Source organism: Odocoileus virginianus, chromosome 32 (assembly GCF_023699985.2).
Source record: "Odocoileus virginianus isolate 20LAN1187 ecotype Illinois chromosome 32, Ovbor_1.2, whole genome shotgun sequence".
NCBI lineage: Eukaryota > Metazoa > Chordata > Mammalia > Artiodactyla > Cervidae > Odocoileus > Odocoileus virginianus.
Genome location: NC_069705.1, coordinates 27,515,146 through 27,537,434, shown reverse-complemented (window position 1 = coordinate 27,537,434; position 22,289 = coordinate 27,515,146). Strand labels below are relative to the sequence as shown.

At 39.4% G+C, this 22,289-nt stretch overlaps 1 protein-coding gene across 2 annotated transcripts; it reads left to right on the top strand.

The window, feature by feature from the left end:
• Positions 1–2,154: 2,154 nt before the first annotated feature.
• KLKB1 (kallikrein B1) lies at positions 2,155–22,289 on the top strand. 2 transcript variants are annotated; one of them, XM_020889939.2, is made up of 15 exons: positions 2,155–2,237; positions 2,828–2,886; positions 4,567–4,729; positions 6,338–6,444; positions 7,093–7,252; positions 8,761–8,870; positions 14,406–14,565; positions 15,623–15,732; positions 15,867–16,029; positions 16,124–16,236; positions 16,400–16,565; positions 18,285–18,460; positions 19,371–19,466; positions 21,227–21,366; positions 21,858–22,289. In XM_020889939.2, exons 2-15 carry the CDS (start codon positions 2,829–2,831, stop codon positions 22,038–22,040), a joined length of 1,905 nt encoding a protein of 634 aa, XP_020745598.2. In that variant the 5' UTR covers positions 2,155–2,237; position 2,828; the 3' UTR covers positions 22,041–22,289. The 2 variants fall into 2 exon arrangements, with proteins under 2 accessions (XP_020745598.2, XP_020745599.2); XM_020889940.2 differs by lacking the exons at positions 2,155–2,237; positions 2,828–2,886; positions 6,338–6,444 and having other exon boundaries at positions 4,617–4,729.

Here is a 22,289-nt window from a genome sequence, read left to right as displayed (position 1 = left end):
ATTGAACTGACACTCTATTCTCCGTCACAGACAACCAAGGAATGTCAATTTCTGAACCACCTGACCTGTCTCACAATGAGATGCTGGTCATAAAAAGGTCAGTTTTTACCCTGGAATGTATTTGGATCAATCAAATGTATTTATTTCCAGCATCTAATGAGATGCTGATAGATACATTTAACTTCATTTACTCTGCCTAGAGATTCCCTCTTTCTAGGAACAGCACCTTCTTTATTTTTAGAATTATCCTGTGATACCCCCGCTTTCTCTTCTTCTCCTTTTGCTTCTTTAAACCACACCCACTGTAAATATGTGGTTCAAGAGCCAGCCATGGAGAGCTCCCCTCCTGCCCAAAGGTTCTCACACTTTGAATCTCTAGGACTTTTATGCTGACAGCAGAAGCAAACTCTCTTTTTAAAGGGCTAAGTGGTAAGATTAGGCACAGCCAGATAATCCCCATTTGATTAGTTACTAAAACAGTTTAGTAACCTTAATTATTAATACATCTGCAAAATTGTGTTTGTCCTGTAACATAAAAGTAATCATGGACAAATGCGGTATCCCATTTTCTTTGATGTCTGGGATGATAGAGGGAAGTCTTGGGGGAACATTTTAGAATTCTGCCTACCATTGCCTCTTTTCAATTTCTTTCTGATCTGCTCCTTCTGAATCCACAACAAATCTTTAGTTTTATTATATTACGAGAACATACGTTCCACTATAAGAAAAATTCAGAAGAAACACAGGAGTATATTTAAATAGATTTAAACCGGTAATCGCACCATTTAGGGAAACAACCTCGGAGGGTTTCTGCTGTGATCTGGAGAGAGGGCAGCTTTTTTCCAGTCACCTTTTTTTTCCTGATGAGGCTGGTAGCCAATGAAATCACCAATTTAGATTTGTTAATACTGTACAAGTCAGAGGATTCCCTTTTGTTGTTTGCTGGTATGTCAGTTGGTATATCCCAATTGGTATATACTGGATATACTGGTATATACCAGTATATACTGGATGCTGGTATATCCCAAATTTAAATGGATATTTAAATATGCAGTATGAATATTTGAAATATGCTACTTCATTACAGCCAGAAAAAATGTTTTACTGGCAATATTTTCCTACATTCTCAATAAACACAGTTCTGCAATGCAGTAATATGCATTAAATATTTATTCAAGAACTCCCTAAAAATCCAATTTACTAGCCAGAAAGATGTACTGCATCTTTGAAGAATAGTTAGAAAACAAAGGAGATTTAGTGGGCAAGGGATTGTAGTCTTTACATATTTTTAAAAGTATAAGAAAGAGAGTAAATCATTTCATATAGATATAATAGGTCAATCTAGAATGATGGATAGAAGTGGCAAGGAGATATATTTCAGTATATAGGGAGATTTTTTTCTTAAAAATAAAAATAAAATTCCCTGAACAAGAATAGGCTCCTGTGAAAACCAGTATGTTTCTTTCAGGTCTAGGTGTCCTGATAGAGAAGACTACACTCTATGCTAGGAGTGCTAACTTTATCTTAAGGGGGCAGATAGTAAATCTTTTCAGCTTTGCAGGCCATACTGTCTCTATCACAACTATTTAACTCTATAGGGTAAAAGCGACCATGGATAATACAGGAGTGAATGAGCATGACTGTGTTCCAATAAAGCTTCATTTATAAAAACAGGCACTGGACCAGATTTGGTCTGTGAACAAACTGCCAAACCCTGCTATGTTCTATTTCCTGAGATGGATGGGAGGAAGTCCTACACATTGGTCCATTCCATCCTACAAACCTCACTGTTACAGGAATCCTTCATTAGGACAAAGGAAGGCATGGATATCATTTGCTAAAAGGCTCATCATGACTTCCAGGAAGATGAATCCCTTTCCACCCCCTTATTCATATGTATCCAGGTCATTATATTGGAAATGTCTAGTTAGATATATTATGAGCCCCAAATAGCTAGGAATGTTGGGGACATTTTTAAAAATGGAACTGTGTACATGAATTTTGTGGTGCTATTATGAAATAGTAAACGTATTAAATAGTTGAACACAGAAATGGGATGTTCATAGAATATGTTGACAGGACAAAAAGTTGAAACTCTTGGCAGAAAACCAAAGTCAATATCAGAGCCAAGCAAATACTGCGTGCAGAGCCCTATCGGGAAAGCCTGAAGACCAACCATTTTTCAATGGCAAGAAACACCCTCAGCTCCAGAACCACGGAAGCAAATGTGCTTTCAGGTAGAGAATTTCTATTATTCTGACTGTTTCCAAATAGTTTTTTTTTTATTAAGCATTGTTTTTACCTTATAAAGCAACTATTAGTTGACATTCTAATTTCCTGTGTATTTAGAGAATGTAGAAGTAACTGATGCTCTTATATATGGAAACATATAGGTAAAAGATATTTTTCAATCAAAGAGAACATTGATTAAAAATTTTAAAACAGGCTTGAATATTTTGAATCTCTTTCCTTAGGGATTTTGGACAGATACCATTGCCATGGTTTACATTAATTTTCCTTCTGCTCAAATCAAGAGGTTTCACAAATGTTTGATTTCTCTCTACCAATTCCCTTCCCATAATTGCTAAGAACATAGGTGCCAAATGGACAATAAACACAACAGTAATCTAGAGGTCTCAATTTGTATCTCATGCCAAGTCCTTGGGCATAAAATGTTCAGAAAACCATTGCTTTCTATACTGATAATTGTGTGCTTAGATTTGCTATCCAGACATTTACAAGAAAATCTGTACTACCTTAAATTAAGATTCGTGTTAAATATGATCTATAAACAGTAGAGTTATGTGCCTGTTGCTTTCTCTTTTAGGATGATTGCACTCAAGCAAGCAGCTTACTTCATTTGCTTATTTGCTACAGTTTCCTGTGGTGAGTGGATTATCTCTAAGAGCAAAGTTAAGGGTGAGGGGGAGAGTAGTTAAGCAAGACATCTGACCCTCAGAGGTTCAGCACCAACTACCACTTGGCAGATATATCATCCTAGACACACCAGAAGGAGGGGCCCAGAAACGAGAATGTCTTGGCAGGTGTCGACAGAAACTTCTGTTTGGAAAAGACTCTCTACAAAGCAGATCTTAAAATAATCAGCCCTCTATTTTTATTATCAACATTAAAAAATCAACTTTATCTGAATCAGAAGAGTGCTAGGTATTTTATAGCATCTGGGTCCAACCCAAGTATGATAATATGTACTCAGTGCATATGTTTATTGTTTTAGACTTCTGGGGAATCATTTCAGAAAAGAAAGTACCTAGTTTATATTTAATTTGGGAAGTCATCCATTTGAATAGTTTTGAGTTTCACCATCAGGCTTTGATCTTATTTCTCTTTCTATCCGTTAAAATTTCACAGAATAGGAATGATTTTAGACACTGTTTTTCATTAATCATTGTAGAATGGAGTTTTCAGGATGCCACCATTATGTGTGGTTTCTGAGTCTTTGTTGATTTAAGACCACATCACGACAATGTTTATGGCTAAGACAAACACTTCCAGGTGTCTAGGGTAAGGATTACATTTGGCAAAAAATATAAATTCTTAAGGAAGAAGTTTTTTTCCCCTAAACCAAACTCCCCTCCATCTGTCCCCTCATTCCAAATTGCTCTTCTGAGCCATAATCATTACTACATACAAATACATTGAATGCTGAGAAGTAGAAGCCCGAGATGCTGTGAACCATGGTCACTTCAATTTTATTATTTTTGAAAAATATTATGATCATGCTAGGGAAATTAGAGCTGCAAATTAGCAGAAAATGAGAAAATACCTGTCATCTGTAGTCTTATAATACAGAGATAGCCTTTGTTCAAAATAACTTTTTCAGATATTTTTCTGCATGTGTCTTTACACACTCAACAAAGATGTTATTAGATACTTTTTTTTGTAACTTATGCTTCCCATTTATAGTGATCTTTCATGCAGATAAATATTTATCATGTTTTTGGAGCTTAATATTCTTCTCTATCCATGGTATTTTTGTATGGACATTCTTATATACATGCTTATTTCTGTAGAAAAATTTTTTTGGAAATTAAAACACCAGATATAGTAAAGGTGTGTATATTTTTGAAGGTTTTATGATATATATCATCAAATTATCTTCCAGAAAAGTTGTTCCCATGTTAGAAGGTAGGGAGAAACCAAGCTAAGATCGCATTTGAGGGAAAATAATTTATGTACAAATTATTATGGTTCAGCACGATAAATGAAAATCAACCAAGTATTTTTATGCATAAGTACCCATAAAATAATTTTAACATCACACATCACACCCTAATATATCACTATTTCAGGAGTTCCCTGGCTGTCCAGTGGTTAGGACTCTGTGCTTCCACTGCAGGGACATGGGTTCGATCCCTGGTCAGGGAACTAAGATCCCACACACTGTCCAGCAGGTATATTTCATCCTGCTTCTGCATTTAGTCACATCATAAGATCTTTGGGTATTCCAGGGACAAAGTAAGAAGGTTTAGAACGCAGATATATTTATTTTAAAATTATTATTTCTTCCAAATTAATGTGCCTTTTTTTCAATGATTTCTGTCACAGGATGCTTGACTCAACTATATAGCAACACCTTCTTCAGAGGTGGGGATGTATCTGCCATGTACACCCCAGATGCCCAGTACTGTCAGATGATGTGCACCTTCCATCCGAGGTGCTTGCTATTTAGCTTTCTTCCTGAAAATTCAACCAGTGATGCAGACAAAAGGTAAAAGTTGATATTTCTTTATTGGAGAAGCCAGTCATTTTTCAAAATGGAATCAGTTGTGTGCACCACATTGCGAGGTTTTGTTTCTAAATGGCCAGCTTCATCAGAATCACCCTGTGTAGTTCTTATCTAAGCAGATTCTTAGGCTCAAGCCCAGACCTAGCAAACCTAAGTCTCTTGGGCCTGGAAATCTGCATTTTAAACAATGACCTCATTCACTTAGAGCCATAGAAGGTAGTCTTTTCCTATCCAAGACCTCAAGGAAAACACTTGAAAATGATTGCATTACGAGATTATCTCAAGAAAGGGTCTAATAACAGATGAATATTTCACCTGAACAAGAAAGCTATTTACTGTCTGATGCATGATCACACTTGTGGATAGCATAGTTCTTAACTATAGAAGGCAAGCATTTTGTTGAGAAAATAATTAAAATCCAGATCTTGTAACCTTGGGAGAAGGTAGGTCTGAATGATGCCTATAATGAGACAGTTTGGGCACCTATAGTGTACATGGTATGTGTATGCCTGCACGTACATGCATACATGTGTGTGTGTGTGTGTGTGTGCACGCATGTGTGGACATGAATATTTATTATTAACTGGTAATTTGGAAAAGTACGACTATTTGAAAAGTAGTTGGTAATGAAAAGTCCTATTCAGTCATAAAGTTGCTCAAGTACAACCATAGTTTTATTATAATTTTCTTTAATTTTGATCAAATATCCAGAATGAATGTTTCTTCCTTGTTCCCATTACCATATCCATAATTCTTTTCCTTCATCTTTACTCTATTTGAATTAAAAACTAGGAATTAGACTGTCATTCCCTGATTCTACAAGGGAAGTGAAAGTGAAAATGCTAGTCCTGTGGTTGTGTCTGACTCTTTGCGACCCTATGGACTGTAGCCTACCAGACTCCTCTGTCCATGGAATTATCCCAGACAAAAATACTGGAGTGGGTAGCCATTCCATTCTCCAGGTGATCTTCCCGACCTAGGGACCAAACCCAGGTCTCCTGCATTGCAAGCGGATTCCTTACCATCTGAGCCGCCAGGAAAGCCTTTTACAGGGAAACTTGTATAGCGAACCTAGACTGTATGTTAGACGCAGCAACTTTTCACTTAAAAAGTTGGATTAGGTTCTAGAATCCTTTTAAATAAGAAAATTACATTAAAGTTGACATTAAAGACAGAATGAAGTTTTTTAGTAGGTGTGGACTGTAAGGAGTTAGTAATCAGGATAAATACCAAACAAAGATGCAACTCTCATGACTGATTTAATTTCTTAAGTAAATGAAAATATTTATAACAATAATCACCAGGTGGGAACATAATTCCCACAAAGTTTGGGAACTCGGGAAGAATCATTCCCTCTTTCATTTGATTGACTTTCTGTACTTTGAAATGTGAATATAAAGGAAAACAATGCTAAAGTTAGATATTACAAAGGTTGTTAGGCATTAAGGAATTGCCTCTAAGAATGTTTTTCCCAGCAGAAGTCAGGCATGCTGTATTATTTTCCTTATTTCTGGCTGTATTTATGACTGCATAGAAATGCTAGACATTTCCTCAATGTCTACTTCTTATTAAGCTACTTTTAAAAAATAGGTTTGGTTGCTTCTTGAAGGACAGTGTTACAGGAACCCTGCCGAGAGTGTCACGGACAGGTGCAATTTCGGGACATTCCTTAAAGCGATGTGGTCATCAAATTAGTGGTAAGGTGTGGATTTCTGAGCTCAGTTTGAATGGATAGTGGGTCTACCTTAAAACAGCTTCTGCTCAAACTCCATAGCACCATGCACTTTTGGAACGGAAAACTTAGAAAGATAACAGAGATGGGGTTGTATTCTGGACACACCCTCTTATCTTCATCAGTCATCTCATGCTTGAGGAGCCTCCATTGTTTATGAGGCTAGCACTTTGGTGTAAGATGTACAAAAAGTAAATACACAGCTGAACAATAGTCTGCCTTTGATTCTCAAACAGAAACAGACCCACAGAGAACAAACTTAACCGTTACTAATGGAGAAGGATGGGGGGAGGGGTAGATTGGGAGTTTGGGACGGACATGTACACACTGCTATATTTAAATAGATAACCAACAAGGACCTACTGTATACCACAGGGAACTCCACTCAATATTCTATAACAACATATATGGGAAAGGAATCTGAAAGAGAATGGATATACGTGTATGTATAACTGAATCAACTGGCTGTGCCTGAAACCAGCACAAGATTTTAAATCAGCTAAGTCCACTATAAAATTAAAAAAAAAAAAAAAAAAGCTACCCAGCCCAAATGGATGATTCACTTCCAGAAGGGAAGCTAATTTAATTTGCTCTATGTGTTTTATTTGGGCAGCTTGCCACCAAAGCATTTATAAAGGAATTGATATGAGAGGAGTCAATTTCAATGTATCTAAGGTGAAAAGTGCTGAAGAATGCCAAGAAAGGTGCACCAACAACATTCACTGCCAGTTTTTCACATATGCCACAAAAACCTTCTTCAATGCAGAGTACCGGTGAGTAAAATTCAGTGTCTGTTCTTTCTGATGGTGTTTTCAGAAACATAACCTTTTTTTTCTTCATAACCATTTTTTCCCCCAACTGAAAATCAGAGAAAGTTGTTAGGTCTAATCAGTCTTCTTAGTCTTAAAGAGAATAAGAATATTCTTAAAGAGATGGGAATACCAGACCACCTTACCTGCCCATGAGAAACCTGTTTTGCAGGTCAAGAGGCAACAGTTAGAACTGGACATGGAACAATGGACTGGTTCAAAATTGGGAAAAGAGTACATCAAGGCTGTATACTGTCACCCTGCTTATTTAACTTATATGCACAGTACATCATGCAAAATGCCAGGCTAGATGAATCACAAGCTGGAATCAAGATTTCCAGCAGAAATATCAACAGCTTCAGATATGCAGATGATACCACTTTAATGGCATGAAGAGGAACTAAAGAGCCTCTTGATGAAGGTGAAAGAGAACAGTGAAAAAGCTGGGTTAAAACTCAACATTCAAAAAACAGATCATGGTATCTGGTCCTATCACTTCATGGCAAATAGAAGGGAGGAATGTGTAAACAGTGTCAGAATTCATTTTCTTGGGCTCCAAAATCAATGTGGACAGTGACTACAGCCATGAAATTAAAACATGCTTGCTCCTTGGAAGAATAGCTATGTCAAACCTAGACAGTGTTTTAAAAAGCAGAGACATCACTTTGCTGACAAAGGTCCATATAGTCAAACCTATGGTTTTTGTAGTAGTCATGTACAGATGTGAGAGTTGGACCATAAAGAAGGCTGAGCACCAAAGAATTGATGCTTTTGAACTGTAGTGTTGGAGAAGACTCCTGAGAGTCACTTGGACTGCAAGGTCAAACCATTAAGTCCTAAAGGAAATCAACCTTGAATATTCATTGGAAGGACTGATGCTGAAGCTGAAGTTCCAATATTTTGGCCATCTGATTTAAAGAGCTGACTCAGTGGAAAAGCCCCTGATGCTGGGAAAACTGAGGGCAAGAGGAGAAGGGGGAAACAGAGGTAAGATGGTTGGATGGTATCACTGACTCAATGGACATGAGTCTGAGCAAACTCAGAGAGATAGTGATGGACAGAGAAGCCTGGTGTGTGCAGTTCATGGGGTTGCAGAGTCAGACAGTCCTTAGAAACTGAACAACAGTCTTCTTATTATTTTATTCAACTTTGGCATCATTTTTCCTGAAGAGAAAAATTTCCATTTGGTCCACAAATACCCTGTAGGGTATTTGACCCTGTAGGGTCAGGGTTCAGTAGAATAATGTCCCGTAGAACAGCTCCTACTGCACCCTCACCCTAACCTTCCCTCTATAGAGGGGGAGATGTCTATTTGATGAATAACACAATCCCTAACTCATTCATCACTGAGGTCACTGTTCCGATTGCTTTGTTTATTTTCCACTGACCATGGATCATTTTCAACAAGGATTGGACTTCTGCAGGCACCTTGAGGTTCAGGAAGCAAAGTCACCTCTGTTTTTCACTTTCAGGAACAACTGCCTATTAAAACACAGCCCACAGGGGACACCTACGCGTATAAAGGTGCTGACTGACGTGGAGTCTGGATTCTCGCTGAAGGCGTGTGGAAACTCGAAAATTGGTAATTGTATGGCTCCTACTTCACGGTGTGGGCTTCTTCCCCAGTGGCTTGGTGGTAAAGAATCTGCCTGGAATACAGGAGATGCACGAGGCCCGGGCTCGATCCCTGGGTAGTGACGATGCCCTGGAGAAGGGAATGCAACTCACTCCTGTATTTTTGCCTGGAGAACCCCATGGACAGAGGAGCCTGGCTGATTACAGTCCATGGGGTTGCAAAGAGTCAGAGACAACTTAGTGACGAAACAACTAGCAGGGGAATGCTAGCTGTTATGCTAAATACCTTGGCTTTGTAGAATAACTCACATTTGAATAATGTTCACATCAGTCAGTGAAACACTGTACCATGAGGAAGGTAACCAACCAGAAAGTTAATGAGGGCAGATATTTATGCAGTCCTTCATTTGATTTGCACCACAGAGAATTAAGGGTTTCCCTTGTAGTTCAGATGGTAAAGAATCTGCCTGCATTGCAGGAGATGCAGGAGACGCAGGCTCAGTCTCTGAGTTGGGAAGATCCCCTGGAGAAGGAGATGGCAACTCACTCCAGTATTCTCGCCTGGAGAATCCCATGGACAGAGGAGCCTTGCGAGCTACATTCTGTGGGGTCACAGCGAGTTGGACATGACTGAGCACACACACATGCACGTGCGCGCGCGCACACACACACACACACACACATTTCACTGTGTGATTGTAGTAGGTAGAAAAAAAGAGCCTCCCAAAGACATCCACATCCTAATCTCTGGAATCTGTAAATATGTTACCTTACAGGACAAAAAAGGTTTGAAAAATATGTGATTATGTTAAAAACTTTGAGATTATTCTGGCTTATATGGATAGACCCAATGTAGTCACAAGGGTCCTGATAAAAGAAAGGGAGCAGAATGATCAGAGTGTCAGAGAGAGAGATTAGAAGAGGTTATACTTTTGGCTTTGAAGATGGAGGAAAGGCCCCTAAGTCAAGGAATGCAAGTGGCCTCTACAATCTGGAAAAGGTAAGGACAACTGTTCTACAGAGATTCCCAAAGGACCAAAGCCCAGACAGTAAGACCCATTTCTAGAGAAGGAAATGGCAACCCACTCCACTATCCTTGTTTGGAAAAATCCCATGAACAGAGGAGCCAGGCGAGCTACAGTCCGTGGGGTTGCAAAGAGTTAGACACTGCTGACTAAGCACTACACATTATTCCCATCATGCAAGGACTAAACAACAAGGACAGAGACCCATTTCAGACTTCTCGACTTCTGATCTCCAGAACCGGGAGATAATAAATTTGTGTTGTTTAAGCCAGTAAGTTTGGGATAATTTTTTAAGCAGCCATAGGAAACTAGTAAAGTGACATTGTAGAGAAAACTATATGGTCATTTCTTGGTGGTGTCTATTATCGAGTGAAAGGACTCTAGCATAATAAATCAATGAAACCCTGTAGTTTCAGATATAGGGGTAATTTTAATTGAAAGAGCCAGAAAATTTGCTAAGATATTCTCTCTTATTTAGCACATCAGCATGTCAATGATAACACGTTATTGAAACCAAGTTATCAATAGCCACCTCTATACAGTATCAAGTGCTGACTCTGTGCCAAGCCCTGAATGGGGAGCTGGGCTAGGCTCCTGCCTTAGAAGACTGGGGAGTTGGCAGCAATGCCTCTCATTTCCCATTGGTTCCCAGCCTCTCCCAACACACCTCCTTCATGGGGTGCTCTAGATTTATTGCTTCAAATTAAGTATTATTTATTTTTTTAATATTCACATTTGGTTCTTTTCTGTAATTTAATTTCTGTCTATTGATATTGTCCGGTGAGACATTGTTTTCATATTTCACTTCAGTCCTTTCTTTAAGATTTTTTTTTTTTGGTGTGTGGACCATTTTCAGAGTCTTTATTGAATTTGTTACAATATTGTTTTATGTTTTGGGGCTTTTTTTTTTTTTTCCTGGCCATGAGGCATGTGGGATCTTAGCTTGCCTACCAGGAATCAAACCCACATCCTCTGCATTGGAAGGTGAAATCTTAACCATTGGACCAACAGGGAAGTTCCCTCTCCAGTTCTTTGGATATGCTTTCCTTTAGTTCTTTGAACATATTTAAAATAGCTGATGTGAAAGTCTTGGTATAGTAAATCCAATGTTCGTGCTCCCTCAGTGATGGTTTATATTGACGTTTACTTCTGTGGATGGGCCATATTTCCTTGTTTCTTGACATGTCTCATGATTTTCTTGTTAAAAAAAAAAATTAGACTTTTTAAATACAAGCATGTGACAAACTCTGGACATCAAATTCCCTCCTTCCTCAGAGTTTATTGCTGTTGCTGTTACTATTTTGTGTTGCTGTTTGGGGACTTCCCTGAGCTAATTATGTACAGTGTTTAGTCTCTGTTGTGACATGACCACGGATGTCTCTGCTGAGCTTCCTCCACAGTTTCCTAAAGACAGGCCAGAAGTCTCCTTGGGAGCCTAGAAGAAGTAGTGAGTTTGCCAGCCTTGGACAAGGGACTTTTGGTGAGACTGAGGGCATGCATTTCACTGCCCGGCCCTGGCCTCCACTTTCTGCTGCCACAGAGCTCATAGAGGTCAAAGTCAGTCCCCGGTGAGGGCTCGGGGCTTTCCCAGATCTCTTACGGACGTGTGCAGAGCCTCTGTCATGCACACAATCAGCTCCGTACAAGCATACGGCTTTCCAGATTCCAGGGGTATCTCAGAGATTTTCAAACTCTCCTTGGTTTTCCTCCTAAAATTCTCACTGGCTTGTGGTATGCCCCTGTTATTACTCCTGACTTACACAGCTAAGATGTTGTATAATAGTCACAGTCTTTTTTTTTTTTTGACAAACATTTTCAAGGAAAAGGCTGTTAACACTGAGAAAGTTCTGAATCAGGTCAAAGAAACTCAGTCCTTGGGAGTGGGGTTTTCCTGAGAACCTCCAGTCAAATAACGGCAGTTATCTGGGGACAGGGCTTGAGCGTAGCTCCAGCTCTGTTCTGGCCCCTCCTGAGGCCGTTAGGCTGCTGGTTTTCCCCGTGATTGTGGGTATTTTCAAGGCTTCCATGGAGCTGTGGAGAGGGGATGAGAGGGAAAGTTAAAACCTCACAGAACTCAGGGTTCTTGCTGAGATTTGGCTGTTGTTCTTGGATTAAAAACTCCCTGGGTTGTTATAAGCCTTTGGTTCATTTCTAGAGTTCTGAAATGACATTAATTTTGACAGTCTGGCCAGTGCTCTTGTTTCTTTCTTTTTTTTTTTTAATGGAGGAAAGGGTTTTGGAAGGTCTTTACTCTGTCATTCCTACTGACATCTTGTAGTGCCTTTGACAAACAAAACAAAAGAAAACGAAACTAGCTTAAAAAACAACATGGTCTTTGGAACATAGTTAGTCCCTGTTCTTTTGTCATCTGGACGGGTCAGACTGTGACTGGACTTTGTATTCAGCAAGGTGTTCCATATTTTGTTTGGAGCAACAGACACGTCAAAAGAGAGTAACCAAGATCCTGAGATATCTAGAAACATAGGAAAATAAGATACCATTAAAGAAACAGATTAGACATTTAACCTGAAAAAGTCAGGATGACTGTTTTAAATGTTTGTTTTTGAAGAATGGTCACTGGGAAAAGGATTAGACTAATCTGCGTGGTTTCATAAAATAGATACTACTATGATGAAAATAAGAAAAAAATTCTGACTCCTAGAGTGGTCCAGAAGTGAGGTAGTCATGAGGTAGTCAGCTCCTTGTCATTATAAACATCTGAAATAAAGGCTGAACTACTTGAGAGGATGCAGTTGTAGGTAGACATGGAATCCCATAAATTCTCTTCCAGCTTAAAGTCTGATTTTTTTTTTAAAAGATTAAATTAGTTGAGGTCTAATTTCCTAAACTTCCCATCTGAAGATATTATGTGTGGCAGGCACACTCTCTTGATCCAACTATGTTCATTTACATTTGGATTCTTTTTGTATTTCTCATAATTGCTACCTTTATTCTTTAAGCTTACATAATTTTAATAGAATTTGTTTTTGTTGTTCAGTGGATAAATCATGTCCAGTTCTTTGCAATCCCATGGACTGCAGCACACCAGGTTTCCTTGTCTTTTACTAGCTCCTGGAGTTTCCTCAAATTCATGTCCATTGAGTCGATGATGCTATACAACTATCTCATCCTCTGCCACCCTCTTCTCCTTTTGCCTTCAAACTTTCCTAGCATCAGGGCCTTTTCCAACGAGTCAGCTCTTTGTATCAAGTGGCCAAAGTATTAGAGTTTCAGTTTCAGCATCAGTCCTTCCAATGAATATTCGGGGTTGATTGCCTTTAGGATTGACTGCTTTGATCTCCTTGCAGTCAAAGGGACTCCCAAGAGTCTGCTCCAGCACCACAGTTCAAAGCATCAATTTTTCAGCACTCAGCCTTCTTTGTGGCCCACCTCTCACATCCGTACATGACTAATGGAAAAACCATAGCTTTGACTATACAGACCTTTGCTGGCAAACTGATGTCTTTGCTTTTTAATAGGCTGTCTAGGTTTGTAGTAACTTTCCTTCCAAATGTCCAACTCTGTGACCCCATGGACTGTAGCCTGCCAGACTCCTCTATCCATGTGACTTCCCAGGCAAGACTACTGGAGTGGGTTGCCATTTCCTCCTCCAGGGTGTCTTCCTGACTCAAGGATCTAACCTGTGGCTCCTGCATTGCAGGCAGATTCTTTACCACTTAACCACCTGAGAGACCCTAGTAGACTTTTAAAGTGAAAGTGACAGTCTCTCAGTTGTGTCTGACTCTTTGTGACCCCATGGACTATACAGTCCATAGAATTCTCTAGGCCAGAATACTGGAGTGAGTAGCTTTTCCCTTCTCCAGGGGATCTTCCCAACCCAGGGTTCGAACACAGGTCTCCTGCATTGCAGGCAGATTCTTTACCAGCTGAGTCACAAGGGAAGTCCAAGAATACTGGAGTGGGTAGCTTATCCCTTCTCCATTGGATTTTCCTGACCCAGGAAATAAAATACTTTATGTGTTATCAAATTGAGTAAATTGAGTAAATAATAAGAACATAAGTAAAAGTATAATTGAGATATAATTATGTTACAGAAAATGAAAGTGGATTTCCTCTTGATCTAATTTCAATGGGTACATGGCATTTTTGTTAGAAATTCAGGTTTTTGTTGATCTCTTTATTAAAATTTTTTCAGAATATTCAGGAAAATATAACAAAACCTCATGTTCCTAAGGCCTAAATTTCAGGGTCAGGGAAATATAAAGAAAATATAAACACAAGCTGAGTAGCATAGGTATTTTGTACTGAGTAAGATAAAGCACAGTTTAAGACATTTTATTTCTCTGACGTGGGAATCTGTCTTTTATCAGATTGAGACCAATTTTTTCTTCTCCCAAATGGCAAACAACAAGCTTGGAGATGTTTCAACGACATTTTTTTCACTACGGATGTGTAGTTCTATGAACAAATAACAGTCATAGTTTCCTTAGTTATGAATGCGAAGTACAAGCATATGTAACCTTGTGACATGTACATCTTCCCCTGTGGGTTCACAGGCTGCCGCATGGACATTTTCCAACATCGTGCATTTTCAGATGTGGATGTTGCCAGAATTATCGCACCAGATGCTTTTGTGTGTCGAACCATCTGTACCTATCACCCCGGCTGCCTTTTCTTCACATTCTATACAAATGCATGGAAGAATGACTCACAGAGGTCAGTAGGCATGTGTCACATTTGCTACTGTCTTGACATCATTTTAATTTTATACTTTGAGTTTTTCCTAAGTTTTGTTTATTTCCCTCAGAACACTTGAACTCATAGAATGAACTTATGGTTACCAGAGGGGAAGGTGGTCGGGGAGAGGGATAGTTTGAGAGTTTGGGGTGGACATGTACACGGTGCTATGTTTAAAATGGATAACCAACAAGGACCCACTGTATAGCACAGGGAACTCTGCTCAACCCTATATAGCAGCCTGGATGGGAAGGGAGTTCAGGGAAGAAGCATACATGTATATGTACGGCTGAGTCCTTTCGCTGTCCACTTGAACCTATCACAACATTGCTAATTGGCTATACTCCAAAATAAAATAAATTTTTTAAAAAAATTAAAAACAAAAATCACTTGAACTCAGTTTAAATAGGTGCTCTTCTACCAGGTGCAGATTAGTTAAGAGATTAGTGGACTTTCCTACCCATCTTCTCTTACTTAAACAGACCATCCAATCAATGCAACAATAGCCATGGATAACTTTCCTGCAAACCTTAATCTTTTGTATTAGCTTGAAGTAAACCACTCACTGGGAGCATATCCTTTAAGCTCCTTTGTTCTGACCCCAGTGTTTCAGAAACTAGAGCCCTGTTTAGTCTGATCAAGGTTCCGGTTCCATCTCTTGACCCTCAGATAACCTGTCCTTTTCTTTACACACAAGACGGAGCTAAGAGAAGGGTATCAAGTTATAATAGCATCAGCACTATAAATCCCCAGAATCTGTTCTTTCTTCTTCTTCTTTTGTTTGTTTTTAATTAGAAGGTAGAACTTTACCTTTCTCCTCTTTTTGGGCTATCTGGACCTGTAAGTTTTCTTCAGAGGGAGATGTGGCTTCATTTACATTTAATCTCTGTGATTCATTAGAGTCCTGTAGTCTGATGTTCTTTGGAGGGAATTTCTCAGAAGAATAAAATTTGCAGAGGGGTGTTTTTTTTATATGAGGTGTTCGTGTATTTGCCTTTAATGGAGTTTTCTTTCTCTTGCTTGTTTTTGACAATAGAAATGTTTGTTTCCTTAAGACTTCCCAAAGTGGGAGCCCGAGTTCCCCTACTCCTCAGGAAAATGCCATCTCTGGATACAGCCTTCTAACCTGCAAACAAACTCTGCCTGGTAATGTGATTTGATTAAAAAAAATATTACCCCAAATGTGATACATTTTATGATCTTCTAACAAGATTCAATGTTCCAGAAACTTGTGTACATGTGGTTTATCATTACTTTCTATTTTTTTATGTTTGTCATAGGCACAGAGCCCTGCCACTCCAAAATTTACCCGCAAGTTGCTTTTGAAGGAGAAGAGCTGCATGTGACCTTCGTTAAAGGAGTGGATGATTGCCAAGAGACTTGTACAAAGATGATTCGCTGTCAGTTTTTTACTTATTCTTTAGAAGACTGTAGAGGAGAAAAGTTAGTGAATGCTTATTTTTCAAAGACAGTTGGCAGATCGTTTCCTGGGCTTTCATGCTCTGAGGTTTAATCTCATGCTGATCGTCTTGTCTAGGTGTAAATGCTCCTTACGCTTGTCTTTGGATGGCTCCCCATCTAACATTACTTACGGGACACGAGCAAGCTCTGGTTATTCTCTGAGGTTGTGTAAACGTGGGGACAGCCGTGGTGAGTAAATCTCACTTTTTTCATACAACTGTAGAGGGACGTCTGAGTTGTTCGGATAGCTTTTTTAATCTATAATGGAACTATGTGTCTTGTTTTCCTTAATGAAGGGGACTGTTATTCACCCCCTGATCCCAACTATTTAACTTCAATGCTCTCTTTTTAGTCTGTACAGCAAAAAGGACACGCATTGTTGGAGGAACAGATGCTTCTTGGGGGGAGTGGCCCTGGCAGGTCAGCCTGCAAGTGAAGCTGAGAGCTCAGAGCCACCTGTGTGGCGGATCAATCATTGGACGCCAGTGGGTCTTAACTGCTGCCCATTGTTTCGACGGGTAAGGTTTGGCTGCATCTTATCTGGAGTCGTATCTTGCCTCTTCGTTTTGAAGACTCTATAATCAATTTCTCCATCAGCGTGTCAGTTTATTAATATCTATCACTCCACAAAGTTACAATAGCTTTTGGTGGTAAAAACTTTGAAGACATTCTCTCTCAGCAACTTTCCCAGGTGACTCAGGGGTAAAGAATCCTCCTGCCTCCAGGGAAGGTTCAATCCCTGGGTTGGGAAGACTCCCTGGAGGAGGAAATAGCAACCTGCTCCAGTATTTGTGGCTGGAAAATTCCAAGGACAGAGGAGTCTGGTGGGCTACAGTCCATGGGGTCACAGAGTTGGACATGACTGAGCATGCATGCATGCCATTGTCAACTGTAGTCACCATGCTATATCACCAGAACTTATTTATCCTATAACTTTAAGTAATTTTAGACTTATTTTGCATATATCCACGTTTAAAGAGTTAATTTAAATTTTCACACTTCCCAAAATATAGATATAATTTAAATAGTGCTGAGGTTCCTCTCATTTGCACTATTAGAGGTGTTACATAAAAACTGGGTTTTCCTCTTGGTTGGATGTCAAGTCAAAAGACACAATGAAGCCAAAGATTGGGAGAAGGAAGGATTTATCATTGCAGCGAGTAAGGAGAAGACTGGGGATCTTTCCCAAAGCAGTTGTGTTCCCAAACAGCACAACTGGAGAAGTTTTAAGCTAAGGGTACATGCATATTCTTGAAGGGCCTTGGGCTGAGTCCAGGCCTTAGTTGATTGAAGTCATGAGGGTCAGAAGAGGTCAACACCATCATGCCTTAGGTTCCAGTTGATCTGGTGGTTGAGTGCTTCTGGCTAATCTTTGCCATTGAAAGGCAACTAGGAGTCTTTGCAGCTGATCCATAATCTTTGCTATTGTTACTTCCCTTGCCTGTAATAGTCCTTTGTCTCTGCAATCTTTTATTCCCTTTAAGATCATTAATTACTGAGACCTATTCAAGGACAGGGCTTTCCTGTGGTTTAGCTATAAAGAATCTGCCTGCAATGCAAAAGATGTAGGTTTGATCCCTGGATGGGGAGAATCCCCTGGAGGAGGTCATGGCAATCCATTCCAGTATTCTTGCCAGGAAAACCCTATGGACTGGCGGGCTATAGTTCATGAGGTTGCAAAAAGTCTGACACAATTGAAGGGACTGAGTACATTCAAGGACTACTGTTGTGGCCCGGCTTAGATCACAGAATAGCTTAGGCTAAAAATGGTTTCTTTTATATCAAGAAAACCATGCCTGGATCTCTTTCTCTGGGAATCCGTTATCCTATCTGGTTACATAGAGACTTGTATACAGTCATTCTTTCTTGCCAGTTCTGAATTTGATGGAAGTGATTGCTTTCAACTTCGTGAATGAAGCATGATTTTCTATGATAAACTGCGAGACATCTCCCGAATACAGTTTCTCTCAGAAAGAGACAGCAACATTCTTGTATATTCACTTACAGAAAACACGACACAATTATGCAATTTCTAACACTTTAAACTAAATCTTCAGAGTTCAGCACTGCTGCTGTTGGTGCTAAATTGCAAGGAGGAGAAATTAGGTATATAAACATACATTATATGTAGTATTTTCTTCCCAGTTCTTTTTTGAAAGGTAAAGTGAAAGGAGAAAAGAGTAATATCAAAGGCCAGTCTTTCTGGTTTCAAATCAGTTCTTATTTTTCCCTCCTAGGCTTCTCTTGTCAAATATTTGGCGCATTTATGGTGGCATTTTAAATCTGTCAGAGATAACGACAGAGACATCTTTCTCACAAATCAAAGAGATCATTGTCCACCCAAATTATAAAGTCTCAGAAGGCAGTCATGACATTGCCATAATAAAACTTGAGGCTCCTTTGAATTTTACTGGTACGTAGCATATTTAAGGTGACGTGTATAGCTGAATTGTATTGGTTTAAATTTTCACATCAGTTTCAAGGAGGGGTGAGAATCTAAGGAGACTGGCTTTATTTTCTGGTTAGTGAAGTTGCAGGAAAGATGAGTATTGCCAGGAAAAATAATTTGAGACTTGACATAAACTGTCTTCTACTTAAGGGCCAAAATGTGTTACTTAGTTCTTTTAGGAAGGAATATAGCTGCATATTATACTATTGAGATAATAACATACACGGAGGGGAGCATGACTTCTTTGACAAGATAGCAGAATTAGCATTGCCTTGGGCATAGGCATATCATATTAGGAGTATATGAGGGCAAGCACATTCAAATATTAATTTCCAGGTGAAACCTGAGTAGGGAAAAGACTGTTGGACAAAGCAGTTCTGGGAGACAGTAGCTTTGTGGTTGGACGGGCTGCATTTGGAGGTACAAATTCTTCACAGTTGCTGGATGCCCACTGGGTCTGCTAAAGAAACTGTGACCTCAGGCAGGATGTCCTTGCCTCCTGTTACCCCCATGGGATTATTATTAAAAATCAGTTAATAAGCTAAAATGCCTAAAAATCATGGTTAAAGCAGTGTAGACCCCTCTGCTATTACAATTAAGGGAATCATACACAAGAACTTGTAAAGGCTCTTGACAGTAAATTCGGGTTCGGAGTTTTAAATTTTAATCCAGAAAATTTAACACCAAAAATGACTGTGATGGTGAGACATTTTCTCGAGTCATTGACCTTGGGAACTGAGTAGAAAGTAAAAGGTGTATTCTACTTGATGCTACTCTAGAGAAAGAAAATATAGGGGCAGGGACAGTATGTATATTTAAAGTCAATGTCCATTACTAAATCTAGCCAAACTCTAATGTAAAAATTCCCTTTCAGATTTGCAAAAAGCAATATGCCTACCTTCCAAAGATGATACAAAACCTGTTTACACTGACTGTTGGATAACTGGATGGGGCTTCACAGAGGAAAAAGGTACCAAATGACATTTTATATGTTAAAACATACAGAGTGGATCTGTTTAATTGGCCTCTAAAATTATATCCAGATTCATGATTTTTTTCCTAACTATTCATTCCCAGATACGTATTCAGTAATTCTTGAGAAGACAGAGTTTTGCTTGGTCCTGGAAAAATTCATAGGGTAATCTCTTAAGCATCTTAAGATCATTTGTTTGACTTCTCCTAAAGGATTGGTCCCATACAGGACTAACAACTTCCCCAAGCCCATCTTGTCCTCAGAATTAATAGAGTTCCCATCTCCCAAGGCCACTGTTATCCCTTGCATTAATAACCAGGAGTACAGGCAGACATGTCATCTCTTTCTGGAAGGCTTTTAAATCTTTTTTTAAAAACATATCCTTCCTACAACCTGGTAAAGCCTGTGAACCTCTTCTCTAATGATGCTTTTACACCCATAAATAAAACACATAGGATTACAAAGAAAACCAATGAAACTGCAATTTACCAGAATACTTTGAAAATGACAGTGTTAATAGCTTAGTCATGTCAGACTCTTTGAGACCCCTTGGACTGTAGCCCACCAGGCTCCTCTCTGTCCATGGGATTCTCCAGGCAAGAGTACTGGAGTTGATTGCCATGTTCTCCTCCAGGGGATCTTCCTGACCCAGGGATCAAACCTGGGTCTCCTGCACTGCAGGTGGACTTTTTACCATCTGAGCCACCAGGGAAGCCTTTATTTCTTAACAATTAATGTAAATCAACTTTATTATAAATTGTGTAGTTCATTCCTGACAAATTGAGAACTATAGATTTTTTTAAACTTTTAAACATTGCAGCATAGTTGCTTTACAATGTTGTGTAAGTTGCTGTTGTATAGCAAAGTGAATCAGTTATACATATATCCACTCTTAGATTCTTTGCCCATACAGGTCATTCATTGCAGAGTATTGAGCAGCATTGCCCATACTATACAGTAGGTCCTTATTGGTTATCTATTTTATGTATAGTAGTGTGTATATGTAGATAACCAATAAGGACCTACTATATATGTTGAGGGGCTTCCCAGGTGGCGTTAGGGGCAAAGAACCTGCCTGCCAAGGCAGAAGACATAGAGACTAGAGTTGGATCCCTGGGTCAGGAAGATCCCCTGGAGGAGGACATAGAAACCCACTCCAAAATTCTTGCCTGGAGAATTCCATGGACAGAGGAGCCTGGCAGGCTATGGTCTATAGGGTCACAAAGAATAGGACTGACTGACTGACTGAGCACACATATGTATACTTTTTCCAATTTTATTGAGATATAATTGACATACATGACTGCATAAGTCTATGATGTACAGAATAATGTTTTGACTTATATATGTTGTGAAATGATCACTATTATAAATTTGGTTAGCATTCATCATCTATTGCAGATGCATGTGTGCAAAGTCACTTCAGTAGAGTCTGACTCTTTGCAACACTATGGACTGTAGCCCGCCAGGCTCCTCGTCCATGGGATTCTCCAGGCAAGAATACTGGAGTGGGTTGCCATGTCCTCCTCCGGGGGATCTTCCCGACCCAGGGATCGAACCTGCATCTCTTACGTCTGCTACATTGGCAGTCAGGTTCTTCACCACTAACACCACCTAGGATGCCCCTATTACAGACACAGACATACAAAAATATTTATATGAAGAAATGACCTTCATGGAAACGTCACCATTCTCATTTAAGACTGTGGTCTTACTTCTGTATTTATTTTATTGCCTCCTCTGGTGTTACCTCACAGGTAAAATCCAAAATACCCTACAAAAGGCAAATATTCCTTTGGTATCAAATGAAGAATGCCAGAAAAGCTACAGAGATTATAAAATAACCAAACAGATGATCTGTGCTGGCTATAAAGAAGGAGGAAAAGATGCTTGCAAGGTAATGCATTGGGGTATGAAAAACACACAATAGGCCACTTGAGAAAAATCATTTCAAAATATGTTTTTCCAAAAGTAGTTCTCTATAGCTTTCTAAATGACTTGGAACCAAATAATCTGATAATTTCATAGAAAATCTTTTAAAAAATTGAATATACACCTATAATTTTTATATATTATCTGTCTCACAGCAGGCGTATGCCATCTTTAAGGGAAGACAATTGTGCAGACAATCACTGTGCTAAAATACAGGCACGTTAAGTTTATCTCACCTTAGGATGTGATGATGTGTTGGAATGAACAGAAAACGCCAACTATATCCTTTTGAATTAGGTCACTTTTACCACGTCCGACAGCTTGTGAGACCCATGAAATATCTGAAGAGCTACAAGAAATGGTTTGCATGGTGTGTGTGGTATGACTACAGAATTTTAAAGGCACATCCATCATAACCTTCTCTCATTTTGTTTTTTACCACCCACTGTGACACAGGGTGATTCAGGCGGTCCCTTGGTTTGTCAACACGAAGAAACATGGCATTTGGTGGGCATCACTAGTTGGGGTGAAGGCTGTGCCCGCAGGGAACAACCAGGAGTCTACACCAAAGTTGCTGAGTACGTGGACTGGATTTTAGAGAAAACCCAGGACAGCCATGACCAGCCTTTGAGGAAGTAGCCAGCTTGAGAAGCTTCATAGACATGGGGAAGAGCTCCCCCTTGGAGTATTCGATTAACAACCTGCATTCAATTCAGGTGCTGAACCTTGGGGTTTCTCATCGGCCAAAACCCCACCTCTTGTCCTTGTCATAAAAGGAACAATGCATAGTGCTTTCAGCATTCAGTAATAATACCATAATAGGAGAGAAAAACAACCGAGTATCTCTACAATTGTGTGTTCTGAAATAAAAATGGCCAAACGGTGTGA

Bases quoted from the DNA above. Each gene is read 5' to 3' on its own strand.
- KLKB1 (XM_020889939.2), top strand. From the start codon at position 2,829: ATGATTGCACTCAAGCAAGCAGCTTACTTCATTTGCTTATTTGCTACA. The intron at 4,730-6,337 runs GTAAAAGTTGAT...TTTAAAAAATAG, and splicing joins ACCAGTGATGCAGACAAAAG to GTTTGGTTGCTTCTTGAAGG. The intron at 7,253-8,760 runs GTGAGTAAAATT...TTTCACTTTCAG, and splicing joins TTCTTCAATGCAGAGTACCG to GAACAACTGCCTATTAAAAC.